General features: G+C 40.2%; 3 protein-coding genes across 3 annotated transcripts in view; all 3 read left to right on the forward strand.

The window, feature by feature from the left end:
- Positions 1 to 2,310: 2,310 nt before the first annotated feature.
- Positions 2,311 to 4,734, forward strand: LOC129149252 (protocadherin alpha-4-like). The gene has a single exon (XM_054716744.1). It carries the CDS (start codon positions 2,311 to 2,313, stop codon positions 4,732 to 4,734), a length of 2,424 nt encoding a protein of 807 aa, XP_054572719.1.
- Positions 4,735 to 10,714: 5,980 nt separating this feature from the next.
- LOC103285795 (protocadherin alpha-C2) overlaps positions 10,715 to 21,725 on the forward strand; it is a 132,635-nt gene continuing 121,624 nt past the window's right edge. Inside the window, exon 1 of the mRNA XM_054717951.1 lies at positions 10,715 to 13,069. Coding sequence (XP_054573926.1) covers positions 10,715 to 13,069 — 2,355 coding nt within the window. The remainder of the gene's footprint in view (positions 13,070 to 21,725) is intronic.
- Positions 17,585 to 20,020, forward strand: LOC129149532 (protocadherin alpha-6-like). The gene has a single exon (XM_054718288.1). The coding sequence runs from the start codon at positions 17,615 to 17,617 to the stop codon at positions 20,018 to 20,020; it is 2,406 nt and encodes an 801-aa protein (XP_054574263.1). The 5' UTR covers positions 17,585 to 17,614.

The raw sequence follows: 21,725 nt of genomic DNA on the forward strand, positions 1-21,725 counted from the left end.
AACCCTGGCCTGTTTGGCTTTGTGGTGGCTTTGCATGCAAACTGAAGGATCACAGGTTTGATTCCAGTCAAGGGCAGTACCTTGGTTGCAGGCTGGATCCCCGCCCCTGTACATGTGGGAGGCAACCAATGATGTGTCTCTCTCACATCGATGTTTCTCTCTATCTCCCCCTCCCTTCCACTCTCTCTAAGAATCAAAGGAAAAAAATATCCTTGGGTGAGGATTAACAACAACAAAAAGAAATCAGAATGAAAATTAAGCTAAATCTCAGGTTTTCAATATGGCAATTAATATATTAATTAGGGTAATGCCTAAGGATAATATTTTTGTATCTCTGGAAAAGTATAGAGGCTGGTGATACATCATATTTTCCTGACTAGCTATGTGACTACCTTAATTTAATGCATTTTATTAGTCAATTGAAGAGAACCAAATCATTCTATTAGGTACATGTTCAGCAAATACTACTTAAATATGCTGAGCTATCCTATATAATAAAAGGCTAATATATAAATTGACCAAATGGTGGAACAACCAGTTGCTATGATGCACACTGACCACCAGGAGGCAGACGCTCAATGCAGGAGCTGCCCCCTGGTGGTCAGTTTGCTCTTGCAGGGGGAATGCCACTCAGCCAGAAGCCCTGAGCTGGGCTCACGGCTGGTCAGTGCAGCAACGGTGGCAGGAGCCTCTCTTGCCTCCACAGCAGCGATAAGGATGTCTGACTGCTGGCGGGAAGCGGGCCTAACCCGACAGTCAGACATCCCCCGAGGGCTCCTGGACTGCAAGAGGGCACAGGCTGGGCTGAGGGACCCCTGTGAGTATATGAATTTTGTGCACCAGGCCTCTAGTTAGACTATAAGACACAACTATTGCACTAGCTGGTTTGGCTCAGTGGATAGGGCATCAGCCTACGGAATGAAGGGTCCCGGGTTCTATTCCTGTCAAGGGCACATGTCCGGATTGCAGGCTCAAGGCAGCCAATCAATGATTCTCTCTCATCAATGATGTTTCTATCTCTCCCTCTCCTTTTCCCTCTCAAATCAATAAAAATATTTTTAAAAAGACACAACTATTCTTTTTAAAAGTTTATTTCAAGAAAGAGGATCAGACACACATATAAAAATATCCACAAAAGAGAAATTAATGTAATAAGTGGTCCAAGTGATCCAATCTGCATGCTGTAGTATATAAAAGAAATTAAAGATGCCTGCCCAATTGATTTAATCATGAAAGTCTTCACTAGTCAAGGAAGTTCTAAATGATTATAAAATGGGGCAAGTTGCTTTGCTAAGAGTTTGGAAATGATGGCTATTATTTAGATAGGGAACAAAATGAGTATGTTTGTTTAGTAAAATATTTTGTTGGAAGGATGAAAGTGACCACTTTGACTAAAATATATGAGCAATATAGGAGAAAGTAGAAGTTTAGGCATATTAGACAATGGAGAATAGGCAAGTATATATAAACCATGAGATAAAATGAGAATACCAGTGTTGATCACGGTAAGTGAATGGGTTTCAGTGAATAATATTCTTTGGAATACTTTTTCATATAAATTATATACCATAGCAACTGACTCTTTGTTAAAACTTCCTTCTACCTTCAGCCCTTAGATGATTTAAGGAAGACTTTTAATTAAATGCTAGCCTTTGATTCCTTTTTTTTTTTTTTTACCATTTTCAAATTTCCCTTTCAATGGCTTATTCTTGAAATCAGAGGTTCCCTATACATAGAGTCTCTGAAGACTTCAACACCTGGAATATGTAATCCAAAGATGAAAGGTGTGTCATCATTAATAACAACTTTCCTGCATTTTCAGGAACACAGGAATCCTCCTAACCATCACTTTACAATTGTATGTTTACAAAGTGTATGTAGCTACAGTTGGGTCTCTGTAAATACTTAAACCCTGAATGGAAAAAGGACTTCCACGGAATTAAAAGCTGCCCCTTTGGTGGAACTAGGGATCACACTCAATCAGTGGTACAAAATGTGTACCTCAGTAGTACAAAATGTGATTCTATTCAGTAGCATCAAAGTAGGCGGGGAGGGCTGAAAGAACAAGTAAGACTTAGCAGCTTAGAGTATGAATTTCCAGAATGGATTACTTACGGTTTGGAGCCACATGATGTCGCTCTGTACCATAAAATGATCTGATAGAGAAAGGAAGAAAAAAAAAATCCCTTCTATTCTGATTGTAAAGAAGCTGCAACCACTATCCAGATGCTGGAAAATGGAGGATGCAGCGACACTGGACTGAATGGTCGGAAGATATCTTTTGATTTTGAAATAAGATCCCTAAATGAGATGGAGATTTCCTGGGGAAGAGGCCAGGAATCCCGGCGTCTGCTGCTCTCCCTTCTGTTCTTCACAACCTGGAAGGTAGGGAGCGGCCAGATCCATTATTCAGTTCCGGAGGAGGCCAAGCACGGCACCTTCGTGGGCCGCATCGCGCAGGACCTGGGACTGGAGCTGGCGGAGCTGGTGCCGCGCCTGTTCCGGGTGGCGTCCAAGGGCCGCGGGGACCTCCTGGAGGTAAATCTGCAGAATGGCATTTTGTTTGTGAATTCTCGGATCGACCGCGAGGAGCTGTGCGGGCGGAGCCTGGAGTGCGGCATCCACCTGGAGGTGGTGGTGGAGAGGCCGCTGCAGGTGTTCCACGTGGAGGTGGAGGTGAAGGACATTAACGACAACCCGCCCGTGTTCCCCAGAACACAAAAGAATCTGTATATCGCGGAATCCAGGCCGCTTGACTCCCGGTTTCCGCTAGAGGGCGCCTCGGATGCAGATATCGGGGAGAACGCTCTGCTGACTTACAGCCTGAGCTCCAACGAGTATTTCTCGCTGGAAAAACCTTCCAAAGGTGAACAGGTAAAACGTCTTGGACTTGTGTTAAGGAAACTTTTAGACAGGGAAGAAGCTCCAGAGATTTTTTTAGTGCTCACGGCCACTGATGGTGGCAAACCTGAGCTGACGGGCACCATTCAGTTACACATCACAGTGCTGGACGCCAATGACAACGCCCCAGCTTTCGACAGAATACTCTATGTAGTGAAATTACCAGAAAATGTTCCTAATGGAACGTTGGTAATTAAACTTAATGCTTCAGATTCAGACGAAGGCTTGAATGGAGATATTATTTATTCATTATCAACTGATATTTTACCAAATATGAAATCCAAGTTCCATATAGATTCAGTTACTGGAGAAATTATGGTAAAGGGACATATCGATTTTGAAGAAAGCAAATCCTATGAAATTCTTGTAGAGGGCATTGATAAAGGACAGCTTCCACTCTCTGGCCATTGTACAGTTATGGTGGAAGTTGAAGACACCAATGATAATGTCCCAGTAATGGAGTTCAAGTCCCTGTCACTCCCAATCAGAGAAGACGCTTCCCTGGGCACCGTCATAGCCCTGATAAGGGTGTCTGACCTGGACTCTGGTGCCAACGGACATGTGACCTGCACCCTGTCGCCACACGTTCCCTTCAAGCTGGTGTCCACCTTCAAGAATTACTATTCGCTGGTGCTGGACAGCTCCCTGGACCGCGAGAAGGTGTCACACTACGAGTTGGTGGTGACAGCGCGGGACCAGGGTTCGCCTTCGCTGTCGTCCACAGCCAGCGTGTCCGTGGAGGTGGCCGACGTGAACGACAACGCGCCGCTGTTCCCGCAGCCCGAGCACACGGTGTTCGTGAAGGAGAACAACCCGCCCGGCTGCCACATCTTCACGGTGTCCGCGCGGGACGTGGACGCGCAGGAGAACGCGCTGGTGTCCTACTCGCTGGTGGAGCGGCGGGTGGGCGAGCGCGCGCTGTCGAGCTACGTGTCGGTGCACGCGGAGAGCGGCCAGGTGTACGCGCTGCAGCCTCTGGACCACGAGGAGCTGGAGCTGCTGCAGTTCCAGGTGAGCGCGCGCGACGCGGGCGTGCCTCCTCTGGGCAGCAACGTGACGCTGCAGGTGTTCGTGCTGGACGAGAACGACAACGCGCCTGCGCTGCTGCCGCCTGGGGCGGGCGCTGGGGGCAGCGCGGTGAGCGAGCTGGTGTCGCGGTTGGTGGGCGCGGGCCACGTGGTGGCGAAGGTGCGCGCGGTGGACGCGGACTCGGGCTACAACGCGTGGCTGTCCTATGAGCTGCTGCCGGCGGCGGGTGGTGCGCGCAGCCCGTTCCGCGTGGGGCTGTACACGGGCGAGATCAGCACGACGCGCGCCCTGGACGAGGCGGACTCGCCGCGCCAGCGCCTCCTGGTGCTGGTGAAGGACCATGGCGAGCCGGCGCTGGCGGTCACCGCCACCGTGCTGCTGTCGCTGGTGGACAGCGGCCAGGCGCCTAAGGCCTCCTTGCGAGAGTCCTCTGGCACCGCGAGCGGGAAGGCGGCCCTTGTGGACGTGAACGTGTACCTGATCATCGCCATCTGCGCGGTGTCCAGCCTGTTGGTGCTCACGCTGCTGCTGTACACGGCTCTGCGGTGCTCGGCGCTGCCCACAGAAGGCGCGTGCGGGCCGGGGAAGCCCAGGCTGGTGTGCTCCAGCGCGGTGGGCAGCTGGTCGTACTCACAACAGAGGCGGCAGAGGGTGTGCTCTGGGGAGGGGCCGCCCAAGACGGACCTCATGGCCTTCAGCCCCAGTGTACCTGACACTGGGGACAAAGACCAGCAGCCAGCAACTGGGAATTCCCTCTCAAAGGTTAGTTTATACAAATCTTTTTATTTAATCCGAATAACTTAATCTGAAGTTTCATTTTCTTTTATTTTATTAATTTCTTCCTAATTTAAAAGACTTTTCAGAATGAAATTTCTCTGACTTAAATTTCTTTACTTCTTCTTGGGCATTTTACTAAAATATTACGGAATTACCGGACACCAAGGAATACATATAACCATAGTTATTAATTCTGTGTCTACTATCTTCCATTTACTTATTATCAGTTGAATTAACTTTTTAGAGAGCATTTTCTTGTTATTTGCCCATAATTGAAATGTGTACAGACAGAATTATATTGGCCAATTAATTATTTGAAAGTGAAAACTTCTTTTAGCTCTAATCCAGAAGCCACTCAAATACATCTCCCAAACACCTTTTTTTTTTTTCTTACCAAAATGCAACCATGGTTTTAGCTCTATAACTTAGGTTAATTTTGACCTGTTTCTTGAACTTTATGTGGAATTGTGCAAAATGTATTATGTGTGTGCATATGTTGGCATGTTCCTCATATTTATCATTCATCATTCTGTGGAATAATACATATTGCCATATTGGTTAGAGTTAATTTATTTTATCTCTTGTAGTTTATTTTATGAATATAGTATGAGTGGTTCCACTGTGAAGATTTTGCATTTTAAATAGTGCTGCCTATTTTAAATAGTGCCTATTATGCCTATTTTAAATAGTGCTGCCATAAATATATGTGTAAAATGTTCACTACCCATGTACACAGTTTTCTCATTTTTAAAACTATGAATGAGATTAGTGGAACATAGAGTATGTACATATCTTCATCTTTAATACATAACGCCAAACAATTTCCCCAAATGCATTTACCTGTTTACAGTAGTGCTGGAGTGTATGAGACTACCTATTGTTCTACATAGCTCCCAAACTAAGCATTATCAGATTATTTAAGTGGTTATCATTTGCTGGGTGTGTTTAGTAGTTCAGTTTTAACTTTCTTGATTTTTAAATGAGGTTGAGCACCTTTCTGTATTATTGGACATTTTTACATTCCATTTTGTGCAATAGCTGTTCACATATCCTGCCTATTTTTCTATAGCTGTTGTATTTTTCAATTACTTTTACAATTTTATCATAGTCTGGATATAACCCCTTTCTTGATTTACACTCTTATATTCTATCACTTGGGATCAAGAATAATTTTCCCCCAGTGATATTCAACTGGATCAAGACCATTTCTTTAAAATGAGTTCCACATATTTAAAAAAAGCAATTGTCCATTATATATGCATGGTGTTTTTCCGTTCTAATCTATGTAACTTTTTTTTTTGCATCAATGCCATATTGCTTCTTTCATTTCCACCTAAATTTCACCAAAAAAACTTTGTGAGGTTTTGATTTGTATTGCATTGAATCTAGTATTGAAGAACATGAAACTAGTTGACATCTTTACAATAAAGAACCATCAATTTGTGAACATGGTCTATTTATCTATATAAACTGTAAAATTTCTTAATATTTTATAAATTTTTAATGTAGAGGTTCTACACATCTTTCATTAGATTGATTCTCAGGTATTTGCAATTTGTGATCATTATACACATCAACTTTAAGTTAAAAATTTATTTCTGTTTAACAATGATATATATGAATATGTTGTATTTTTTGTTTTGTTTTAACATGTTATTAATTCTAGTAATTTATCTACAGGTGCTTTATATTTTTTGATATAGACAGTCATCCTAACAGCAGATAATAATGGTTGTATTTTTTTCTTTCCAGTTCTTATACCTTTTATACCCTTGGTGTGTCTTATGGCATTGGGTAGAACCACTAGTGCTATGTTAAATAGAATATTAATAGTATTAATATTTCTGGTAGTAAAGAATTCTCTAACTTTTAGATATCACAAATATGCTTATTTCACCATCACTTTTGAAAAATAGTTTTGTTGAGTTGGAAGTTATTCCCCGCCCCAGCACTTTCAAGATGACATTCCATAGTCTTCTTTTGAAAAGATAGCTGTCAAGTTTATTGTTCAGGTGGTGTGCATTTTACTTTTTCTCCAGCTCCTTTTCATAATTTTTCTTTGTTTTTCCATTCCTTTATTATATGCTCAGTATTAATTTTTTTGGTTTTATCTAGCTTGCAGTTTTTAAAGCTTCTTGAATATGTGGCTTGATGTCTTTCATCAGTCTAGCAAAATTTCAGCTGTTTGCCTTCAAACATTGCTTCTGTTTTTTTATTCTCTTCTGTAATTCAAGGGATATGTGGATTACATTTTTTCACAATATCTCTTATATCTTCAGTGCCTTATCTATTTTTTGAAAATCATATTTTATCTTTTTTATTACATGCTGGATATTTTATTCCGACCAATCTTCTTTAGCATTTCCCTCTTTCTTCTTAGTTCAGTCTAGTGTTAAAATCATTGATTGAATCTAAACTTCAATTATGACATTTTTAACTTTAGAATTATAATTTGCCTTTTAGAAATAGATTAACATTATGGTGAAATTTTTTACTTATTACATTAATCACAGTTTATTTTTGATCTGCTGGATCACTGTAATAATTGGATCATCTGCATGTCTTTTTCATTGTTCATTTTTTCTCATGATCCTCTTGCTCAGTAAGCTTGATATTGTATTGAATTCTGGATATTGTGCATGGAAATTATAGTTCTAGATGTAGTTATATTCCTCAACATATGTGGATTTAGAGCATTTATGGCAAGACTTGAAATAAAATTTTCCTCTTTTTATCTACTACAATGATTATCTATCATTATAAATCTTCTAAACATTTTACTTTTATCTCTCAAACTCCCCAGTTTGATTTTGTAGTCTCCCCACCATTGGAATCAAGAGAACCAAGTTTATTGAAGTTTATTACTGTTTAATTACCCTACTTTTTTTTAATCCTGGATACTGGCTAATGCTACAGGAATTTTGTACCTCACTAAGTTCTATTCATTTGGCCTGGAATTTTAAAACTGGATGTGACCTAAGAGATAGTAATTGCTCTCAATTTAATGATGAATAAACTGTGGCTCAGAGACATAAAAAAACTTGCCTAAGGCTATTAATGTGAATGCATAGACTAAACCCAAAAGTTCTAGGATTTTGCTCCATTGTCCCTTTCACCATTAAATGAGCTCATTTGGCATTAATGAAGGCAATGGTATTGTGAGTAAAACTACTTAATTTACTTATTCTCTCAGAGGTACTTTAGTAATACTCTCAGATTTTCTCTTCAGAATGGATATATAATATAAATATTTTAGCTCAATACTTTATAGGAAAGTTGAACCATTATAAAAGTAATGTAAGATATATATGATACACACACAATATACTTTCATAGTATAAATTATTTTTATACATAATTTTGGTCAAATTTGATCCAGATGCATAAATTATTTATAAATCTGTAAAAGATTACTTCAACTTCACCTGTTATTTCTCAGCAGTGTGATAGACCTATACAGTTTTCTATAGATAGGAGCAAAAATATATTATAGATTATTAAAATTTTATTCTGGTTTTGTAGCAAATAAAGAACATTTAGACTCCAAAGCAAAATTAAAATTTCTAGTGTAAACTCTTCCTGAATACTTCCCAGTAAATTAGGAAGAGATGCCTTCAAACTACCTGGTTTTCTTAACCTAAATTCATTGTCAAGGAAGGGTTTTTATTTCTGCAGTGGGGCTTAAATATAACTGAAATTTCCAGAGAAACTAGCTAGTGAAAAGTTCAGCCAATGAAGTAATCTATAATACTTGATTGAAAGAATGGTTTGGAAAAAGATTTAAAGAATTTTCTCTACCTATGGAACCATCTATGGAATTAAGATTAGAAAGTCTATAATTGTTGAGAAAGTAACCTCCAAAAAAGAGTTGAGCATTAAAAGACAAATGCAGATGATAATTCAAAGACTTAATATAATCTAACAGATGTAAAGATGGGTCAAATGTCAAGAGTTTTGTTTTCTCCTGAAATATCTTCATATTTACATGAAAATATTATAAACTAAGAGAAGCATGTGATAGTGTTGATGACATTTTCTACATTTAGTATCTTTTAAAAAATATTTAACTATATACTGAAAATATTCTGTGCATACAGTTACTATGCAAACATTGTAAATAGCACAGTGTTTGGCTGTTACATACTTAATATTTTATTTTTTCAAAGTAATTTATTTATAGTATAGTTTCATATCAATCATGGATCTGTAATAGGAGGTGTATCAATGTTAACTGATATTTTTGACACATTGATTATAATTTTCCTTTTTATTATTGTGTATTAAAATATTTAAAAGTTATTATCTGTTTGGTAAGTAGTCTTGAAAGTTGATTAGTGTTTAAATTCTTTAGTGTTTGGATGATCTGGATGCTAAGGGGAAAGTCAGAACAGTAGAGATAGTAAGACTTTTTCAAAAATTAAGTGAATGATATATACTTCAATAATTATATCAGAAATAAATCCAGTAATATTTTATTTCTTTATATTACTCCTTTGAATACTAGGAAACAAATTAATTTCAAATGACTTTGTAGTAATTCCTTATTGCTTTTCAAGCTACTCTTCATATTACCACTTTTCCACATTTGTTTTCTACATTGACACACACAAAAATACTTCAAGTCCCACATATGACTTATACCAGAACTAAGAAAATATATTTGGGATTTATGCTTTATATGTAAAAGTGTCAAGTAATAGAATTATTGATGTCCTGGACCCTTTATCTTCACAGTTAAGGAAGATTTTGTAACATTTAAAGAATTCTAAGGAGTATATACTCCAGCAGAATGTTAAATATATTTTCATTAGAAAGTTTGGGGACTTTTTTTTGGGGGGGGACATTTTCTTCTGGCTATATTTATTAAGTGATGTCTAAGTGGTATCATGCAGCAAATCAACTGGAGGGTTCAAAATTCCTATAGCATTAGCCAGTATCCAGGATAAAATTAACACAGAGTTTGCCCAGTTAATAATGTGATTTATTTTCACTGTTTTAATTCTTATTAGAACCCAAACATTTGATGGAGTAGTTTATCTACAGACATTAGGATTTTTATTTGTTGCATAAAGGCAAAGATATGTGAGCTCACAATTTATATCAACATGGACTTATCAATAATAGCAACTTGAAGAAATGCTGTCTAGATGAATCTAATTAGAAAATTGTGTCAAGATGTTTACCAAAATTGATTTACTATGATTAAGGCTTCTAGAAAATTTAAATCTCCACATTATGATTTTTCAGTGAACACTAAAGGTAGTTGGGTGATATTGAGAGAAATTAAAGAAATGGATTTTCAGCAATTTGAAAATCAGACTTCCAAAATGGAACTCAGACAAGAATACTATTCAAATAGTTTTAGTTACTTTGAAAATAACATCCAATATTAAATACTGCCAATAGGAGTATGAATTTGTTTTATGAGTAACATAAAAGTAGTATACAAACATAGCATCAAAATAATAAAAACTCAAGAATTTTACATAAAATATATTGAAATACAGAAAAGATAAAAAACTAAAATGCTTAAAGTCAGCTAGTGAATTTATAAAGCCTCTCCCTAAAGAAGTTAAATCAATAATATCACTTTAGAAAAGATTGGTGTGGCACTACTTAATTAGTATGGATTTTACAATGTTTAATGAAAATTTATCTTTTATTAAAAATATAAGGATATATTTTGATTGGAGATAATGGAAATAAAGAATACCTGAGTCATTGAAATGAGGGAATATTTAACAAATGTAAGGAAAATAAAATATATCAAGGTAAAATACTCACCCTTTCATCCACATGATGGCGCTGGAAACCGCGTTTTTTATTTTATTTTTAAACAAAGGAATACAGTGAGTTTACATTCCTTAGAAAAAGGCCACTCCATTTTTTCCTCAGCGGCTGAAGATGAAAAGGTGAGCAAATAAAAATTAAAGCAAATTGGGAGTTAATTTTCCCAAAGCTATTGTGTGGCAGTGCAAAGACATTTGAAAATTGCACCGAATTTGCGATGGTATATTCCCAGAGAAGAAGTACGGGAGCCCGGCGTCTGCTGTTCTCACTTGTGCTCCTCGCAGCCTGGGAGGCCGGGAGCGGCCAGGTCCACTACTCCGTCCCCGAGGAGGCCAAGCACGGCACCTTCGTGGGCCGCATCGCGCAGGACCTGGGGCTGGAGCTGGCGGAGCTGGTGCCGCGCCTGTTCCGGGTGGCGTCCAAAGGCCGCGGGGACCTCCTGGAGGTAAATCTGCAGAATGGCATTTTGTTTGTGAATTCTCGGATCGACCGCGAGGAGCTGTGCGGGCGGAGCCTGGAGTGCAGCATCCACCTGGAGGTGGTGGTGGAGAGGCCGCTGCAGGTGTTCCATGTGGAGGTGGCGGTGAAGGACATTAACGACAACCCGCCAAGGTTCTTGCGACAAGAACAAAGATTATTTATTTTAGAATCAAGAACAGTAGATTCCAGGTTTCCGCTAGAGGGCGCATTTGATATGGATATCGGAGCAAACGCAGAATTGAGGTACAAGTTAAATTCTAATGAATATTTTCATTTGGATGTGAAAACAAGTGAAGAAGAAACAAAATCTTTAGAGCTAGTATTGACGAAGCCAGTAGACAGAGAAGAAACCCAAGAACTTCGTTTATTATTGATTGCAGTTGATGGAGGAAAACCTGAACTAACAGGTACTGTTCAGTTATCGATCAATGTATTGGATGCAAATGATAATGCCCCAGAATTTGATAAATCAATTTATAACGTTAGATTACTTGAAAATACACCGAATGGGACGTTAGTTATTAAATTGAACGCCTCAGATGCAGATGAGGGTATTAATAAGGAAATAGTGTACCTCTTTAGTAATCTTGTTCTTGATAACGTAAAATCTAAATTTACAATCAATTCTAATAGTGGGGAAATAACGGTTAGGGGAGAACTGGATTATGAAGACTGTAATTTATATGAAATCAACATCGATGCTGTAGATAAAAGTCAATTCCCATTAACCGGACACTGCAAAGTAATAGTGAAACTCTTAGATGAGAATGATAACACTCCAGAGATGGCCGTAACTTCCCTATCTCTGCCTGTCAAAGAGGATGCTCCACTGGGCACTGTCATTGCTTTGATCAGTCTGTCCGACCGAGATTCCGGTGCCAACGGACAGGTGACCTGCACCCTGACGCCACACGTTCCCTTCAAGCTGGTGTCCACCTTCAAGAATTACTATTCGCTGGTGCTGGACAGCTCCCTGGACCGCGAGAAGGTGTCACACTACGAGTTGGTGGTGACAGCGCGGGATGGGGGCTCGCCTTCTCTGTCGACCACAGCCAGCCTGTCCGTGGAGGTGGCCGACGTGAACGACAACGCGCCGCTGTTCGCGCAGCCCGAGCACACGGTGTTCGTGAAGGAGAACAACCCGCCCGGCTGCCACATCTTCACGGTGTCCGCGCGGGACGTGGACGCGCAGGAGAACGCGCTGGTGTCCTACTCGCTGGTGGAGCGGCGGGTGGGCGAGCGCGCGCTGTCGAGCTACGTGTCGGTGCACGCGGAGAGCGGCAAGGTGTACGCGCTGCAGCCTCTGGACCACGAGGAGCTGGAGCTGCTGCAGTTCCAGGTGAGCGCGCGCGACGCGGGCGTGCCTCCTCTGGGCAGCAACGTGACGCTGCAGGTGTTCGTGCTGGACGAGAACGACAACGCGCCTGCGCTGCTGCCGCCTGGGGCGGGCGCTGGGGGCAGCGCGGTGAGCGAGTCGGTGTCGCGGTCGGTGGGCGCGGGCCACGTGGTGGCGAAGGTGCGCGCGGTGGACGCGGACTCGGGCTACAACGCGTGGCTGTCCTATGAGCTGCTGCCGGCGGCGGGTGGTGCGCGCAGCCCGTTCCGCGTGGGGCTGTACACGGGCGAGATCAGCACGACGCGCGCCCTGGACGAGTCGGACTTGCCGCGCCAGCGCCTCCTGGTGCTGGTGAAGGACCATGGCGAGCCGGCGCTGGCGGTCACGGCCACCGTGCTGCTGTCGCTGGTGGACAGCGGCCAGGCGCCCAAAGCCTCATGGCGAGAGTCCTCTGGCACCGCGAGCGCGGAGGCGACACTAGTGGACGTGAACGTGTACCTGATCATCGCCATCTGCGCGGTGTCCAGCCTGTTGGTGCTTTCGCTGCTGTTGTACACGGCTCTGCGGTGCTCCGCGTCTCCCACGGAGGGCGCGTGCGGGCCGGGGAAGCCCGTGCTGGTGTGCTCCAGCGCGGTGGGGAGTTGGTCTTACTCACAGCAGAGGCGGCAGAGGGTGTGCTCTGGGGACGGGCCGCCCAAGACGGACCTCATGGCCTTCAGTCCCAGCCTTCCTCCGGGTCCCAGCTCTGAAGACAATGTGAGTCTCAAATATTTTATTCATGGCTATTTTCGTCATGTCTTTCATATTTAATGTTTAATATTTCTCTCAGTCTTTTTTATTTTAAATTATAGCTTTGTACTTACCATTCTTTTAGGTGTAAGTTATCTGTTGGTACTATCATATTTACTTAAAATTGCCCTAGCTCAGTGGATGGAGCCTTGGCCTGCAGACTGATGGCCCCCGGTTCGATTCCAGTCAAGGGCACATCCCCAGTAGGGGGCGTGCAGGAGGCAACCAATCAATGATTCTCTCTCATCATCGATGTTTCTATCTCTTTCTCCCTTCATCTCTGAAATCAATATAAATATATTTTAAAAATACGCTTATATTTAAAACTAATTTTGGTTTGTTGAAGAGAATTGCTTTACATTATAGAGTTTATTTCAGTAATATTCCTCCTATTTATGAGGTTTTTATGGTTGTAGTTAATGGATTTTTTTCCATGATAGAAAGTGTTTCCGGAATTAAATTTTTATAAATATTTTAATTTTCAATCTTAGGAAATGTAGGAAAATACTTGTAAGGCATATATTTGGAGCTACTTTTGTTCTCAAAGCCTCATATTATGGTACATCAAATATTTTTACGTCATTGAATTAGTTTTCCTTTTGTTCTCTGTTGAATATCAATTATTTCAGTATTTTGTTACACCAATTTAATTTGTTTTTCAGTAATATTTGAGTACTGAATAATTCTTTTTTCTTTATTGATTAAGATATTACATATGTGTCCTTATCCCCCAATGCCGCCCCCCCGAATAATTCTTTTCAAGTTTAAACAGTTAGGCTTGCATGCTCATGATGAATTTATAGTTTAATATTTTTAGGTTGAATTGTTTCATTTTATTCATTCTTTAATAGGAAATACATTTACATGGTTTAAAATGTTTTCCTCCCATCTCCAATATCAAGCCACTTAATACATCTTTTTGAATATTTCAAATATTGCAATACCTTGGTTATCTTTCTGGAGATGTTTTCTTTATATACTAATAAACCACCCTCTCCCATAGTATTCATTTATTCCATAGTATTCATTTTGCTTTTCCTCTTGTTTTCTTCAATCAATATATCTTCAATCAATAAGTAATGACAAATTGTTACTTAAGGGGATGTCTCATATTTCTTCCCAGATCTATGTGTCCCATCTTGTAGATATATCATTATTTTTCCTCATTAACACCAACATTTAGTGGAACAATGATTAGCTTTTGCCTAACTTGCATTTTTAAAATTTATAATTTATGTTGGTGAGATGTCATTGGGAAATCTCATAGTAAGGACAATCTTAACATTTCTAAATTAAAATGTTGGTACTGCCCTGGCCGGTGTAGCTTAGTTGATTGGGCATCATCCCATGCACCACGTGACCAAAATGTATAAGGCTGGATCCCAGTTAGGGTGTGTGCAGGAGGCAGCAGATTGATGTTTCTCTCTCACATCAATGTTTCTTTCTCTCTCCCTCTCTCTTCCTCTCTCTAAAAATCAATGAAAAATTTTGTACTTATGGTTGTTTTTTTGTTTTCTGATTAAAAAAATAAGTGTACCATGATACAAACTTCCCTCTTGAGTTGGCTGCTTACCAATACAGTGATGTATAACAAAGCTGTACATTTGAATCTACCATAGGCAAGGTTATGCTCCATCTCAAATACAGACAATATTTTTTCTACACTCGTTGAAAAAAAACAATGTGGGTTTAGCAGGTAGTTAATATTTCACATTTTGTATGATAAAATGTCAATTCCCATTTTTATTGCTTTGTCTATTTCTTGCATTCTCACATGTATTTAATTTTATAAATACACTTGTATCATACTATTCAAATATTTTGAATATCCCATTACTTTGGGGGAAATCCTAGAAATTGAGAAGGGAGTTCTCACCAATTTGTTAGCAATTGGCAGATTTTTAAAAATCAAGTTAATTTAGTTGTAAAATGGAAATTCTTTCATTTATGTTATAACTGAAATCTTTCTTTGGGAGAGGAAGTTATTCATAGATTGACTATGCTTTTTCTATACATAATATTCTCCCTTAACTAGAATGAATTATTTTTAAAATAGATTTTATTGATTTCAGAGAGGAAGGGAGAGAGAGAGAGAATGATAGAAACATAAATGATGAAAGAGAATCATTGATTTCCTGCCTCCTGCACACCCCCTACTGAGGATGGAGCCCGAAACCCTGCCCCAACTGGAATGAACCTCCTGGTTCATAGGTCCACGCTCAAACACTGAACACTGAGCCACACCAGCCCCGCTAGAATGAATTATGTATTTTTGGAAATAACTGAATACATATTTAAGCTGTTTCTCATGAGAGGACCATTTTCCTTTTCCACGTTAATTTATTTTACATAAATGAGTTTAGAAACATTGTATAATTTTCTATTTAAGCCAATAAACAGAATTATTAAAACTATTATACTTAATAGGATTACATTATAAGCTTTCTGGAAGTTGCTAGGAACTGCAATGGAAAGAGGCTTGATACTTAATTTTAATTAACAAATTAGAAAGTTGAAATTTGAAGAGACTTTATTTATGGAAAAATTTATGAAACACCTTAACCACTATTGAAACACTTTAATAATAAGACTGAAGGTCAATATATCTTTTGTCAAGTCTTAATCTTCCCGCAAGCAAAGGACCCTTTTCTTTTGGGGTTATTTTTGGTTAGCAAATGAACTATTTGTTTATTCAAAATAACTGCAATAGCAATAGAAAGTTAGTGATAAAAGCTACTACATAGATCTAGGTTATAATTTTAAGGTGTAACTTATTGGGGAGAGCTTTGATTACAGCTGTCTTGATGATTTTACAAGTATGTCAGAATTTTGATAGAAGGTGTATGTTGGCATGTGTCCATTTGAGAAGTCTCTTTTTGTGACTCTGATTTCTCCTTTTGAGAAAGAGTGTAATCACCTCCAGCTGATGACATTAAGAATGAATTCATGGTGAAATTGAAATTTGGGCTTTACTTTGATATGAAGGTAACATTTTTACAGGTAAAGATGGAAGTAATTTTATAAAAACAGCTTGAGCAAATATTGTATTGAAGAAGAAAACAAGTGATCTATATTGTATGTAAAATAGAATTCACATTGGGGAGTAGTTGAAAATAACAATGGAAAAGTTAGCTTGTGATCATATATCAGGTCATGTAGAAGTGATTCTAATTTCTTGGAATTTTTTAATTTACTGCAATTCAATAAAAGTTGTAGTCATGAAGATAAATGTGATGGTATGTGAAAAGAAAAATGGACTGTAGGCAGACATTGAATAGGGCAGGTAAGGAAGAAGATGTAATAAAAGAAATAATATTGGTGATATGGAGAATGTTCGTGCCATTTTAAAATAAATAAAAATATTTTAAAATAAAAATGAAAATTTAAAGTGTTGAATTTGGGGGTTATTAATGATTTCTCTTCATATCCTTCAAATTGTAATTAAATTATTTTCCAAACCGCCTTTCATTGAAGTTCCTAGCAATTTTCAGCATGTATGGGTGAAAATGACAATTATAACCACAGAAATGAGAGAAGATGTGGGTTTGGAAATATCTTCAATAAAACTCTTAACTGAAACATTGGAGGTGGACAGGAACACTTAAAGAAAAGCATATAAAAGGTTGAGGTTGAGAGAAATATATGAGGCTATTTACGAGCAACTGAAGGATCACAGCATCAGAAAACAATGGGTAGAAATTTCACTAGAATTAGTAATGATGGGTAAGTATGTGAAGGAAAATGTTTTAAGGGGGAGGCCTAATATAAACTACAGAGAAATTTATAAATGCAGAGAATATAAATATACACTAAAATATTTATCATCCATTATTAAGTAAAAGAACCATCCACAGAAGTATTTGATATTCATAGAACAAAGAAAGAATGGACTTCAATAATCTATAAGGTTTTAAAATTTTGGATAAAATTTGTTCATTTAAAATTACATTCTTTTCTCAGAGAAAAATATAACAGCATGTCTGATGACTGAAATATATGAAAATGTTTTTTTCTGTATGTAAAAAGTGTAGGATAGTTTGCACTTCTAATTCCCAAACCTCGTTCGAATGACTCTTACATTTTCTAAATTGATTGATATATACATTATTGGAAGGAAAGTTGTTTCACTATGAAAAAGTTGATCCTTTACCCTACTCTAAATTATAAAAGAAGTCAGACAAGATGAAACCGACTCTGCAAATGACAAACATGAGGAGATTTACTATTAAAGTAAGGCAAAAGGAGACTTTTAAAAAAAATTTAAAGAACTGGAGCGTAGCGCAGTTATATGAATTCATTTCTTACTTACCCCTTGGATCCGCATGATGTCGCTGTCTACCAGGAAGTTACATCTAGCTAGTATTCAAACACATTCTTCCTATTACTGCATCCTTCCACCAGTGCTGAATGATGGCAGGCGCAGAAGATTTGCATTAACAGACTTGGATTATACAGTATTTCATTTCAATGCCCAGAGATCTTCTGTTGGAAATAAAACAACAAGTATTTGACATGGTTATTACCCCGGAAGGCCGACTGGGATCTCGGTGTCTGCTGCTCTCGCTTATGTTCTTTGCAGTCTGGGAGGCTGGGAGCGGCCAGGTCCACTACTCCGTCCCGGAGGAGGCCAAACACGGCACCTTTGTGGGTCGCATCGCGCAGGACCTGGGGCTGGAGCTGGCGGAGCTGGTGCCGCGCCTGTTCCGGGTGGCGTCCAAAGGCCGCGGGGACCTCCTGGAGGTAAATCTGCAGAATGGCATTTTGTTTGTGAATTCTCGGATCGACCGCGAGGAGCTGTGCGGGCGGAGCCTGGAGTGCAGCATCCACCTGGAGGTGGTGGTGGAGAGGCCGCTGCAGGTTTTCCATGTGGAGGTGGAGGTGAAGGACATTAACGACAACCCGCCCGTGTTCCCGGTAAAGGAACAAAGAGTGCTTATTTACGAATCTAGGCTGCCAGATTCTCTGTTTCCACTAGAGGGCGCTTCGGATGAGGATGTTGGTGTAAATTCCATTTTAACCTATAAACTCAGTTCCAGTGAATATTTCACGCTAGATGTGAAAACAAACAGTGATGATAATACACAAATTGGACTCGTGTTAAGGAAATCTTTGGACCGAGAGGAAACTCCTGAACATAATTTATTGCTCATGGCCACTGACAAAGGCAAACCTGAGTTCACTGGCAGCGTCCAGGTGCTGGTCACAGTGATGGACGTGAATGACAATGCTCCCAGTTTCCAACAGTCTGAATATGAAGTAAGAATATTCGAAAACTCAGACAACGGAACAGTAGTTATCAGACTGAATGCTTCTGATCCTGACGAAGGAATTAATCAGGAGGTTTCTTACTCTTTTAATAGCTTTGTTCCACCCATGGTTATTGACCAGTTTAGCATCGATTCAAAGAGTGGAGAAATAAAAATTCGAAAGAATTTGGACTTTGAAAAAGTGAGTTCCTATAAAATCCGCATTGATGCCACGGACAGAGGCCACCCACCGATGGCGGGTCATTGTACAGTTTTGGTAAAAGTCTTAGATCTTAATGATAACGCCCCTCAGATTTCCTTGACTTCAGTGTCCTTTCCAGTCAGTGAAGACGCTCCACTCGGTAGTGTGATTGCCCTAATCAGTGTGTACGACCAAGATGCTGGCGTCAATGGCCAGGTGACCTGCCTTCTGATGCCCCACGGGCCCTTCAAGCTGGTGTCCACCTTCAAGAATTACTATTCTCTGGTGCTGGACAGCTCCCTGGACCGCGAGAAGGTGTCACACTACGAGTTGGTGGTGACAGCACGGGACGGGGGCTCACCTTCGCTGTCGTCCACAGCCAGCGTGTCCGTGGAGGTGGCCGACGTGAACGACAACGCGCCAACGTTCACGCAGCCCGAGCACACGGTGTTCGTGAAGGAGAACAACCCGCCCGGCTGCCACATCTTCACGGTGTCCGCGCGGGACGTGGATGCGCAGGAGAACGCGCTGGTGTCCTACTCGCTGGTGGAGCGGCGGGTGGGCGAGCGCGCGCTGTCGAGCTACGTGTCGGTGCACGCGGAGAGCGGCAAGGTGTACGCGCTGCAGCCTCTGGACCACGAGGAGCTGGAGCTGCTGCAGTTCCAGGTGAGCGCGCGCGACGCGGGCGTGCCTCCTCTGGGCAGCAACGTGACGCTGCAGGTGTTCGTGCTGGACGAGAACGACAACGCGCCTGCGCTGCTGCCGCCTGGGGCGGGCGCTGGGGGCAGCGCGGTGAGCGAGTTGGTGTCGCGGTCGGTGGGCGCGGGCCACGTGGTGGCGAAGGTGCGCGCGGTGGACGCGGACTCGGGCTACAACGCGTGGCTGTCCTATGAGCTGCTGCCGGCGGCGGGTGGTGCGCGCAGCCCGTTCCGCGTGGGGCTGTACACGGGCGAGATCAGCACGACGCGCGCCCTGGACGAGGCGGACTCGCCGCGCCAGCGCCTGCTGGTGCTGGTGAAGGACCATGGCGAGCCGGCGCTGGTGGCCACCGCCACCGTGCTGCTGTCGCTGGTGGACAGCGGCCAGGCGCCTAAGGCCTCGTCGCGATTGTCTTATGGCACCGCGAGCACGGAGGCGGCGCTGGTGGACGTGAACGTGTACCTGATCATCGCCATCTGCGCGGTGTCCAGCCTGTTGGTGCTTTCGCTGCTGCTGTACACGGCTCTGCGGTGCTCGGCGCCCCCCACTGACGGTGCAAGCGAGCCTCGGAAGCCCGTGCTGGTGTGCTCCAGCGCGGTGGGCAGCTGGTCTTACTCGCTGCAGAGGCGGCAGAGGGTGTGCTCTGGGGAGGGGCCGCCCAAGACGGACCTCATGGCCTTCAGCCCCAGCCTACCTCAGGGTCCCAGCTCTGAAGACAATGTGAGTCTAAAGAATTTTTATTTTCAGCTTTTTAAAAACGCAGTGTTTTAGGTTTTCTGCTCAAATATTTTTTATATAATTTACTATACATTTAGTTGATAGATTTATATGTAATTTTATTTTTAATGTTATATTGCAATTTTGCACTCTTTATGTTGAATTATATTTATGTTAAATATGCAGTTTTGTTTTCAGAGTGTCCAATCTTGTAGATTATAATTGGCAATTTATATTAGTTATTTTTTATTTTTGTTTGAAATTTTTACTAATTGGAATAATGAGTTTACTCTCTGTTTTATAGTGGAAGTCCCTAACTGAATGTTTACATGCCCACACTTTGCTATGAAGTCTTTATAATTGCTTTTTAAAAACAAATTTGACATATTCCATACATTTTTATTTATAAAAACTTATAAATTTCAATATAACCTGTTTAATATTGCCTTTTTATGCTTAGTCCAGAACTTGAATCTATCTTAATTTTTTCTTATTACTCTAATTTATTTCTCTTTTCAATATTCTTTTTCTAGTAACTGACTTCTTTTTAACTTAGCAGTAGTTTTTCTGCTTGCCCATGATGAGTATTGTAACTTAAAAATATAGTTTAAATGGTATTTCAGTAGTATATTTATTATGTTCTTTCTTTGTATATAACAAACATACCCACATTCAAAATGTCCAATAGTATATAATGACAAGTCTGTCACCTTCAACCCTAAACCAATCACTTTAACTCTTCGAATTTCTGAAACATTTTAAATTTCTTTAGTTTCCTCCAAGATTTTATATGTATATATACAATCTGACTTTCTTTTTTTTTTAAAAAAAGCAAGTGCTTACATTTAACCTACTCTTAGTTTTTCTACTATATCTTGGTATTTATGCCATATTACTTCATAAAAAGCTTTCTGGTTGTTTGGTTGTTTTCTCCCTTTTAAATATCTGCATCTTATTTTATTGTATGACTATATAGTGATTTATTCATCCATTTCTATGTTAATACATTACTGGAACAATACCTTACTTAAACAAACTCAACCACGAATATTGTCAACTTTATTAGTTGGTAAAATCTTAGTATACCTTAGGAAGCTATTTTAGGATGTCTGTTTATTATTTTCAGTGTTCTTTTACATAAAGGTAGAGATGCCCATATTCAATGGAAATATTTACCATTGAGCAGTAAAATGCATCCACACAATCAGAACAAATTTGCTCCTCTTGTTGAAAGAATAGTCAAATTTGTAGAAAAACCTAGAAATATTCTAACTCTTGATGATGATGGTAATTGTAATCCTATTTTTTATTGCTTTATTTTTATTTTCACATACATATACTCTAAAAACCATTTCCCAAGCATATTTGAAGAAAAATTTAAAAGTCTACTTTTGGGGTGGGGGAATGACTAGAAGTTGATATGAAATCCTCCTCCATACTCCAATCTTTATCCACCGATTATCACTTTTTTATTAAGGTAATTTGTTTTTTGGAAATTCAATCTGACATACCAAGGCTATGGAAAATTTCTTTTGTTGGTAAAAAGTTCTCACAGAGATACTGAAGAATGCAATTATCTTTACACAATCTTTCTCACAATTTAGAATGAACTATACAGTATAGTCGTTTACATGAAGATAATGTAAATAGTTTCACAGAAAGTGCTCTTATTCCCCTTTTCCATATTACTTGCACTTATATAAGGATTTTAAATATGTTTATTCTGTGACTGAAAATATCATTGTAATTACATGTTAAT

This window comes from Eptesicus fuscus, chromosome 6, assembly GCF_027574615.1.
Source record: "Eptesicus fuscus isolate TK198812 chromosome 6, DD_ASM_mEF_20220401, whole genome shotgun sequence".
Lineage (NCBI taxonomy): Eukaryota > Metazoa > Chordata > Mammalia > Chiroptera > Vespertilionidae > Eptesicus > Eptesicus fuscus.